General features: G+C 34.1%; 2 protein-coding genes across 3 annotated transcripts in view; both read left to right on the top strand.

The window, feature by feature from the left end:
* The window catches only part of LOC107655954 (A disintegrin and metalloproteinase with thrombospondin motifs 9-like), a 41,829-nt gene extending 36,838 nt beyond the window's left edge, over nucleotides 1–4,991 (top strand). The window contains exons 29-36 of the mRNA XM_016443589.1: nucleotides 311–402; nucleotides 707–836; nucleotides 2,474–2,568; nucleotides 2,715–2,809; nucleotides 2,969–3,102; nucleotides 3,252–3,343; nucleotides 3,976–4,080; nucleotides 4,794–4,991. Of these exons, the coding sequence (XP_016299075.1) occupies nucleotides 311–402; nucleotides 707–836; nucleotides 2,474–2,568; nucleotides 2,715–2,809; nucleotides 2,969–3,102; nucleotides 3,252–3,343; nucleotides 3,976–4,080; nucleotides 4,794–4,883 (833 nt within the window). The 3' untranslated portion in view covers nucleotides 4,884–4,991. The remainder of the gene's footprint in view (nucleotides 1–310; nucleotides 403–706; nucleotides 837–2,473; nucleotides 2,569–2,714; nucleotides 2,810–2,968; nucleotides 3,103–3,251; nucleotides 3,344–3,975; nucleotides 4,081–4,793) is intronic.
* A 4,921-nt stretch (nucleotides 4,992–9,912) lies between these two features.
* LOC107656034 (prickle-like protein 2) overlaps nucleotides 9,913–10,839 on the top strand; it is an 82,603-nt gene continuing 81,676 nt past the window's right edge. The window contains exon 1 of one of the 2 annotated variants that reach the window (XM_016443688.1): nucleotides 9,913–10,083. In XM_016443688.1, the coding sequence (XP_016299174.1) occupies nucleotides 10,042–10,083 (42 nt within the window). In that variant the 5' untranslated portion in view covers nucleotides 9,913–10,041. Of the gene's footprint in view, nucleotides 10,096–10,839 lie in introns of both variants that reach the window. The other variant, XM_016443687.1, reaches the window with a different exon arrangement.

Here is a 10,839-nt window from a genome sequence, read left to right as displayed (position 1 = left end):
CAGTACACGTAGCAAGGTGTATATATATATATATATATATATATATACATACACAATACATATACATATACATACACACATACATATATATATATATACACATATACACACATATACACTTTATGGTTCACCAATGGACAGTTTACAGTAAAGTTTTAGACACTGTAGATTGGGTTTCATTTCCATCAAGGCTGTTTTCCATTTTAGTGCTCAGTCACGTGTGGTCTGGGGTATCAGAGGAGGCTGGTGTCCTGCAGTGAGGTTCACGCTGGGATTGATAATTATGAGTATAGTCTTAACTCTTCATTAGACTGCCTCGGCACCCCTCCTGAGGACATCTTGCCCTGCTTTCGGCTGCCTTGTTCTGCCCCACACGCTTGGAGAGTGGGTATATGGGGACCTGTGAGTTTATTAAAGTAATAATTCATGATTTGAATTTGTCTAATACATTTTTACATTTTTAAGGAATGACTCTAACTCTTTAATCGAAAAATTTAATTTTGTACAAGAAAAATAAAAACATTTTTAAAAAATAGTAAAGAAAAATTGATAATATGTAGTTTTGCTGAATTTAAGACAGATCTGGACTGATAATAATATATACCTAATTGAATAATTATACAAGATATAAAATTATACTAAATTACTAAATGTCATTACTAAACCCATAATGTCTGTTTAAAAACCTATTTTTTTTGTATGTTAGTGCTCTGCAACATGTGGAAGTGGTTGGACAGAGAGACAAGTCCAGTGTATATCAGCAGAGGGTGAGGTTTCTGAAAAATGTCCCTCCTCCTCCAAACCTGAGGAACGGAAATCCTGCATCAGTCCTTCTTGTGAGTAACAATGAATTAGTAGTAGCAGCAGGACAATGAATTACAATTAATTTCCTTATAATTTATTTATGCCCATATAGTGGTAGAAATGAAAGGTTTGCCACCAAGTGGCAAAAAATCTCAAGTTGCTGTAAAGTTATATTATGGACAGTATAGTTCTACTGAATTCACCAGTGTTACTATTACTATTATTATATGTTACTATTGTTACTGTTATAATTAACTCTGTTCTGTTTTTTAATTACAGTACTTTATTTAAATTAAATAACATCAGTTTTTTTATTTTAATAAATATTAAAATGTTTTACAAGTCTGAGCAAGATAAAATATAAATAGCCAAAATAGTTTTAAAAAACTACAACAGGGAAAGTGTCCATAAACAATTCTAAAAAGTAGAACAAATTTAGCTGCTTATAGTATTTTAATTTTCTTAATACTTAAATTTAGTTTGAGTGACGAATGGAGCTCAAGCGTAATTCAGGCAGACCACGGCATGCCTGCAGCCTCAGCTGGCGCTCAGCTGACCGTAACTCCTCCCACTACAATTAATAAGATATATAAGTTCATCCGTACTCACACTTGCCATAGTCTGTCGCACAGACATGCGCTTACCCTCCTCCATCCCCAACTCCTCCTTATGCAGATACATGATCACTAACTGCTTGCCCATGGAGGTATATCATCTATCCAGCTCATTTATTCACAGTACTGTATTACTCTACTGAAATATACAACTGTTGCATATAAAATATCTGGCAATTGCTTAGGCTTCGGGGGGTTCAAACCTCAGCGAGGTTTGCCTGTGGATAGCTCAGAATCTGAACCCTTCAGAGCAATGTCTGCTGCCAAATATAAAGTTCAGGACCTCTACAATAATCTTACTCAAACAGAGTGGTCCTGACTGAAATTAACAACTTCAAAAACGTCCTACATCGCTGCAGAAGTACCGACCCAGTGTTTACAAAGTGAACATGCAAAGAAGGTCAACCGCCCTTTACAAAAAACGGTAAAACAACGATGTAGGATGATTTTGAAGTTGGAGGAGAAAATGAGATGGGAGTTTTTCGACATACCCTAACTGTCATGAACCGGAAAAAACAGAGTTCACGCAGAGCTAGACAAGACGAGCATTTGAGGTTAAAAAGTATATAAATTGTAATTTTTTTTTAGAAAATCGTTTCGCTAGATAAGACCCTTTTTCCTCGGCTGGGACACGTTTAGAGCCCTTTGATGCTGCATTTAAACTGCATTTGGAAGTTCAAACTCGGGGCACCATAGAAGCCCATTATATGGAGAGAAATCCTGAAATGTTTTGCTCAAAAAACATAATTTCTTTAAGACTGAAGAAAGAAAGACAAACATCTTATATGACAAGGGGGTGAGTACATTATCTGTAAATTTTTGTTCTGGAAGTGAACTACTCCTTTAATCACAAACTCTGAGTTGACAGTGAAAGTTTGTATCGAGCTTTGCAAGCCCAGTGAACCTGATCTAAACCAGGCTGGCTTTATCGGGTTTTATCAACTCAAAACTTACTCTGCAATGCTGAGTTTGTTCATCTCGCTTCGTGCTACAGGCCACTGATCAGACGTGATCCGTACCGTACCGTACAAACTCTTTTCCTCTCTCATTCTCAGGCCACTTCCCCACTAACTGTAGAGATGTACAGCTCCAGAAAGATGTCGTCTCTGATGGTGAACAGACGTTGAAAATTGATGGAAAAATGTTAAAAGTACGATACATTTTTAGGTCTCATTTGAATTTCTGTTAATATGAAACATTTCCGAGAGAAGTTAACTTTGTTATTTGGCACAAATAATGAATTCCTGATTTAAAAGAATTTCTTAGTTTAGACATTATAAAATCTCTATTGCTCAGATCTACTGTTCGGAGATGAACACTGACAGTCCTAAGGAGTATATCACGCTGATCACCGGAGAAGAAGAGAACTTCTCTGAGGTCTTCGGATACAGGTTACATTTAACCCTTTGACTTCCATTGCGAGTGTATAAATATGCATTATTGCATTATTTTGTGTGCTTTTACAAAATACACTTGTATTATGTATTTATATTATTCATTTTTCCGTCAAAGTAACAATATTTCTTTATGTTCTTTGTGTTGTTGTCCAGGCTGATGGACCCCACACAGTGCCCATTCAACCTAAGCAGGAGAGAAGATTGCCAGTGTAGAAGAGACTACACAGCTGCTGGTCTTTCTACCTTCACAAGAGTTAGAATGGACCTCAGCACAATGACCATTATAAGTAAGCCTAGCTAACACATGTTGCCAGAAATTATTCTTGAAAAATGTCTGGTCTCTTGTTCATTTATTCATTGCCCTTTTAATACGCCTACCTTAAATTTATAAATGTCATTTATTTATTTATTCATTCGTTTATTTATTTTTGCATAGCCACAGACTGGAAATTTGCCTTTATCCATGAAGGGCATAGGGTTCCTTTTGCCATGGCAGGAGATTGCTATAGTGCTGCTCGCTGCCCACAGGTAGGTAGCACACCACAGGGCTTTTCACACTCGTTTCTCAAACCTGTTTACATATAGACATTCTCATATTTCCAGTATATATTGCCGACATTATGACGTTTTTCCTTAGTGGAGATTTCGGGCTACAAAGGTCTCTCTTCTTCATTGCAATTTACATCTCTTTTTGACGTTTTCCCCTTAAACGTTGAAATTACTATTTATACAACACGCAGTGTTTCCCTGACTGTTCAAAGCAGATGAATATGAGACACGCAATTGGCTGTCTGTTGCTTAGCATCTAGCCATAACATTCTAACACTGCGTCGTTTAACAGTGCATAAATGGTTCTAACCCCAGGTAACATACAGTGCTACCCCAGCTAAAGTATATTTGTGAAAAATTCCTCTATCCAGGGTTAAAACCAGGATTAATAATGACGATAATCAGGGGTTAAGTGCAGTGTGAAAAGCTTATTTTATTATCTTATTTTTACTCTTTCTATATAAATAAATATATGAATGACATATTTGTCTTTGAGTAGTTTACTCATCCAGATTTTAGTCTACAGATAGTATGAGGTTAAAATTCCTACTACTGCCACCTGTTGCTAGTAGGTAAAATGTTGTGACTGCTCAATGTGCTCTTTTTTTCAGGGCCGGTTCAGGATCAACCTCTCAGGAACAGGATTTAAGGTGACAGAAAGCACTAGGTGGATTTCCCAAGGGAACTACGCCACAGCTGACATTCACAGGTCTCAGGTAAGTCCACCACCATGTACTGACTTAAAGAACACTAACTCGCACATTGAAATCATAAAAAAATGCATTTATACTGTTCTTTGTAATACATTTTTATACCAAATTTATACAATTTCTATTTAGCCCATTATGATGTTGTAATTGCACATTTCCCTTTCAAGATAAAATCGTTTTGTTTTTTTTTGTAGTATGAAAACAGCATTTTTAAGAACTTTATAAAGCAAAAGATACTCTAACTAATGCACACTAGAAGGCCTAATGATTAGAGTAAATGTGTGCAAGTTCACCAGACCATGTGTTGTTTCTGGAACCTCCAACTCTGAATGAATAGTAAATTAAGTATATTGTCCATTCTTGGCTTAGAATTTGTTTTTAAGCACATGTAGTACATCATCCATCTTATTTGGTACAAGTGTCCTTTTGATGGCACACAACTGAGCAGCTGCTGTGTAGATCCAGTCCTTCTTGAAGTCAGCAGAGGGACAGTTTTTGGCAAAGATTAAACAGAATCCATTCAAAATGATCCACTGTTCTAAGTCAATAGCTCTGGAGGACATGCAGAGAGAGAATTTTTTATCTCTAGTTGAAGTCAGTTGAGGTGTGTTTTCATGCCCTTGGGGTTTGAATTTCTCTAAATGATTTTTTTAGCGTGTTTTAGCTATGTTATAAAACGATTAAGTAAACTTTACATGTACTTCTTCATGTATCCACAGGATGGCAGTAGAGTTTCTGGGATATGTGGTGGTTATTGTGGAAAATGCACTCCCTCTTCCAGCCCTGGACTTCCTGTTGAAGTTTCATGAGGGCAGGTGTACAAACCAGCAGGAAAGTGTATGACCTGTTTCTAAATACTTATTTCTACTGTCAGACTTAATTTATTTTAAAGGGAAATCTAAATTCTATGTGTATGATTCCTCAAGTGCCATACAGTTCACTTATGAGCCATTAGGAGTGTTGGAATACCGGTATAAGTTCTTTGGCATCTATTTTGCCGGATGTATTTATTTAGGTTCTCAAAAAAAAAAAAAAGACGTCTCTTATAGTCACCAAAGCTGCATTTATTTAAATACAGTAAAAGTAATACTGTGAAAAGTATTAATGTATAATGTTTTCTATTTTGTTATATATTAAAATGTAATTTATTCCTGTGATGGCAAAGCCGAATTTTCACAACCATTACTCCTGTCTTTAGTGTCAGAGATCATTCTAATATGCTGTTTTGGTGCTCATGAAACATTTCTTATTATTATCAGTGTTGAAAACATTGTTTTGGTATTTTGATTAACAAAAGAACATGCTAATATTCATGCTAACAGAATTTTAGTCATCTGAATAGTAAGAATTTTCTTTAGTTTTTAAAAGTCCATCATATTTGAAGATATATATATATATATATATATATATATATATTAATTGCACACGACTGTCGTTTATTTATTTATCTATCTGTTTGATCAATTAATTCTGGAAAATTTCAGAGAAAGCAATATAAGCAGAGTAAGCTTAAATGAATGATGCATTGTCACAGTTCAGAACACACAGTATGTGTGTTTAGGATTGTTGGGCAGTGGAGCGCGTTGTGTGCAGGGAAGTGGAATTCTGACTATTCAGTGGCGCTATTATGTGTAAAACACTAAGGAACATCATTTTAGTTTTGAATAGAGTGTTTGGCCAACTGTAAGACCACTATAAGTTTGGCCTGAGTATGAAAGAAACAGTTACTTGATAGTTCAAAAGTCTGGGGTCAGTACGATTTAAAAATATATTTGAAAGAGTTTTTTATACTTGCCAATTTATTTAATTTAAAATACAGTAAAACTGTAATATTGTGAACTATTATTAAAATGTAAAATAACAGTTTTTAGTGTTATATTTTAAAATGTAATTTAATGGCAAAGCTGAATTTTCAGGATCATTACTCCAGTCTTCAGTGTCTCATATTCTTTCAGAAATCATTCTAATATGCTGATTTGGTACTTGAGAAACATTTTTTATTATCAATGTTGAAAACAGTTGTGCTGCTTAATATTTTTGTGGAAGCCATGTTACATTTTTTTTTAATATAAATCTTGTGTTTTTGTCTTTACTGTCACTTTTGATTAGTGCTGTCAAATGATTAATTGTGATTAACTGTATCCAAAATAAAAGTGTTTGTTTACATAATATGTGTGCATACTGTGCATGTTTATTATGAATATATACGCAAATACACACACATGCATGTATATATTTTGAAATATTTACATGCATATATGCATATTCATATAATTTATATTATTTATAAATATATTGAATATATAAACATAACATTTTTCTTAGATATATACATGTATGTGTATTTATATATACATAATAAATATACGCAGTACACACATATATCATGTAAACAAAAACTTTTATTTTGAATGTGATTAATCACGATTAATTGTTTAACAGCACTAAGTTTGAACAATTAAATGGTTAAAATGGTTGAAATCCAAGCTTTTGAACAGTAGTGTATGTTATTCCTAATTATTTATGAATGGTATATTTGTTGTGAAAATTTCAGTGATTCAGTGATTCTTCTTGAATTTTATAGATGAAGATGTCGTGTCTGGTAAGTTTAGTATTTTTCTTGTAGAAGGAAGTACAGCTTATTTAGCCGTCGACTCACCGGTCTAAAGAAGGCTATAGAGACTAGATGTGACTCGTGTTCAGATTTTTGTTCTGACAGAGCAGGAAACATCTTAGTGGGAGAGTAGAGTTCAGATAAATATCTGAGAAGGGGAAAGAGAAGTCTGCCTAGCAAAAGAGAGGAATTTGTAGGTTGCACGGTTGGAATTAGATAAAGGTTTATGAAATGAGAATTCAAAACTGTCACTGGATGGTATCTTTCAAAAGATTTAATATGTACAGTTTAGGTCCTTGTATGTAACTTTAAGATAGTAACATCTAGGGGTAGATAAGGTAAAACATTTTTTACCTTAGAGTAACCATCCTAATGACAGCTTTGTGGTTTGTACATTTTATTTTGGGAGTGTGAAGTTGGTCATCTTGTTCATTGTCCAAGCAGTACATTTTGAGAAAAAGTGTTTAGTCTAAAGAAATGTTTTTGGGGTTTTTTGCATTATTTTTAAATTCTACCTCAGCCGTGCCTGTTGTAAGATTTTATCTGTTTCATAACTTATTGAATAATTATTGTCATAGCAAATTACATGTTTCACTAATAACTTCACTGCCATTATGTGTATATTTTATTACTGTGTATTTATTGGGGTGATAATAATTCATTGGTACATTAAAATCTATTGTCGCAATAATTGATGCCAATTGGAATATTGAAATATTATTATTTTGGTGTATTCATTACATAGACCATTGCAATAGCAAAAGACAAACATGCTCAAAAGACGGGTCAAAAAAGCCAATATTGTAGTACTTAAACACATTTTACAACATTAAAGTGCTAAAAAACATTCCCAAATAGTTGTTTGCTAGATGGTGCTGTTTTTTTTTTTTTATATATATATATATATATATATATATATTTTTTTTTTATTAAGTATGGTTATAAAATTATCAGATTCATTTATTTGTGTTGTCTTGTAACATGTACCTTTAAATGCATATTGATAATAATCTAATAATTAAAAAGTAATTTTTGAAAACAACAAAGCCATTATCTAGATACTAGAGCAATATTTCCTTAAATATGGCAGAACACTGATGCGTCACTTTGAGTAATGCTGAATGCCTGAAGCCATTCTTGTAAATGAATGTATATCAAATCATATATCAGTTAATTTTGCATGTGAATAAAGTTAGACAGAAAATTCATAAATATTTTAAAACATTTTATACACAAGAATATAATTTGTAAAAATGTCTTAAACTGTTTCAATCCATCTTTTGATAAACTAGTATTATTGTCTTTTTCATTCCTTTAAAGAATATAGAGAGAACACACATTTTACAGTACTTAGTATTTATTCTGTTAATGGTTGTAAATGCATTTTAAATAATTGTATTTGTTTTCTTTTAATTTTCCATCAGACAACATTTTCACATAATATTTATGTTACTGTAACATATTACATTTCAGTTGAGCTGCTTGGTGCAGGTTGTGATATGAGTTATGTGTAAAATTATGTATAAAAATGATTTAATGCAATGAATTTGTCTTGATAAAGTCTACAATACTCTTTAAGTTTAATGTCAAAATTAATATAATGTGTATGCCTCACAAATAAATTCCCTTTGATATGATGTTGTGATGTTATGTTATGATGATGTCTCTTTGCAGCCAGATAGACAAAAAATATTTGAAGTGAAGTGTGGCCAAGTATGGTTACCCATACTAGGAATTAGTGCTCTGCATTTATCCCATCCTAAGTGCACACACACAGCAGTGAACACACACACACACCATGAACACACACACATGGCTGCGGCACCCGGGGAGCAGTTGGGGGTTCAGTGACTTGCTCAAGGGCACCTCAGTCGTGGTATTGAAGGTGGGAGAGAGCGCTGTACATTCACTCCCCCCACCTACAATCCCTGCCAGACCTGAGGCTTGAACTCACAACCTTTGGGTTATGAGTCCGACTCTCTAACCATTAGGCCACGACTTCCCACAACTTTGATTTGGGGGTAAAATATCACTGGGCCGTGTTTTATGAGATTCACCCATCTTTGTAGTCACATGGTTATTTAGGTTCCTTTGCTCAGTGACATGTCCAACACAGTCTTTTATAGTTATTTAATCTGAGGGTTTTTCAAACTCTTTTGTGTGGCCATGTTAGTTTATTTAAGGCCATGGAAGATTATGTTTTACAGGTGAAGCACCCAGAAATCTGTTGAGACAGGTAATGTTTACTGTTACCAGGACAACACACAGGCTTATTACACAACTTCCACTAAACGCCTACAGGAGTCATAACGCCACTGAACCTCCTCAACGGTGAGCATCTTTGACAAAGACTGTCTTTGATTAAACCTATGTGCTAGTTAATATACCTGAATTCTTAAGTAAATAGTTGATAAATATTTAATAAGGTACAAGTTATCTTGTTTCTTCAGACTCTTTCTAGTCAAACAGAGAGGATGGGACTCAACTCTTTTGTATTGTTTCACAAACTTTCATTATTTACATTAGGTTAAAGGCTGACTACATTAAAAGCTGTAGAAAACTTCATAGTGAATTGGACTGAGGTATTTATATCTCTTTTTAGTCTTTTCTGTCAGTTTTGTAGGCATTCACTGCACATACTCCTACACAGAAGTACTGAGCTTGCTCTTTGAGCCCCAGTGAATACTGAAAACCAAGACCTCACGTAGTGAGGTGATCAAGGAAATGTCTCTGTAAGGGTCCTTATCATACTGCTTTGTTGATCTCCTTTTCCTCTAAAATGCATCTCGCTGAATAACAAGAACAAAAAAATGTGAAGCATTTCAGCACTTAGCAAAAATAATTTTATGCTTTTTAATCAGTTCATGCATTCCTTGGGAATAAAACCATGTTGTTAGCTCTATACTATAATAAACATAAAATATAAATTTTAAGGATAAACATGCATTTATTATGTTAATCAAACATATTCAAAATAATGGAATTTACCAGCAACAAATTTGCAAACAAATATAGGCTACACTCTCACCATTGTAAGTGAAGCGCTTATATCAAATTAAAAAATTCACATGCATATTGATTTTTGTCGATATTTTTACACAGAAACAATTACACCGTCGGAATCTGGGGTTTATATAACTGCAATTAAAGAAAAGGTCTCACACATTTACACAGGAATGTACCTGACATTTACTGGGTTAGTTTAAAAAACCGCTGGCGTGTCCGGAAATGCAGTAATTTCATTCACAAGCTCGCATGGGACGGACTGAGAGAGCGCGGAGATGAACGTTTCTACCAATGCTCTCTTTCTCATGTTATTGACTCGGTGATCCGATTCAATTCCTCACGCTGTCATGTTTGCTCGAAGCCTTAAGAAGAGAAACTCCAGTCGGTCGGTGAGTAAATTGGTACGGGGTGTTTACATTTTAACGACTTGTATTTTTACGCACGGTGCATCAGTAAGACATTCAAGTATGGGGCTCTTTGTTGCGAGTTATTTGGACGGAAATGAAAAGGTTAGATGTGATGAACGTGCGGACTGCTGGAGCTGCTCTGTGATGTGTGAAGTTGTGAACAACAAACACTCAGCGCTACACCACACAGGTTTGATACCTCAGCCTGAAACGCATGTTATCAGATTGTTGTTTGATGTTGCAAAAAAATTTGATGTTTTTTTTGTTTGTTTAGCATTTTATTGTTAGAATAACAAATTAATTTTTCTTAAGTGTGACATCATGTTATGATATGACAACATTTGAGCAGACATGTAGACAGATTTACTAAATTTGACTTTTTGGACAGCCGAATGAAACAAACTGCATGTCTTTTCTGAAGAAGAAAAAAAGAGTTAAGAAAGTTGAAAACAATAAAATAACAATGTAAAATTTTATGTGAGGCAGTTATTTGGAAATAAAACTATACCTGTTTTAATGTAACACTATGCCTTCAAATGTAAAATTTTATAATTCCAATCGATCAGTCATAATGAAGCAGTGAACCACTGACATATTTACATGTACTGAGATCATTATTTAAATTAGTGCAATCAGTAGGCTAATTACACTAATGATAAACCCTATCAAATATGGTAGTTTTATCTGTATTATTACTCATTTAACATGTTTCTTTTAATGGCGCTTTGACGTAGTCAC

This window comes from Sinocyclocheilus anshuiensis, unplaced genomic scaffold, assembly GCF_001515605.1.
Source record: "Sinocyclocheilus anshuiensis isolate Anshui unplaced genomic scaffold, SAMN03320099.WGS_v1.1 scaffold51, whole genome shotgun sequence".
NCBI lineage: Eukaryota > Metazoa > Chordata > Actinopteri > Cypriniformes > Cyprinidae > Sinocyclocheilus > Sinocyclocheilus anshuiensis.
The sequence above is the reverse complement of the archived record's forward strand: the minus strand, read 5'-3'. Positions and strand labels throughout refer to the sequence as shown.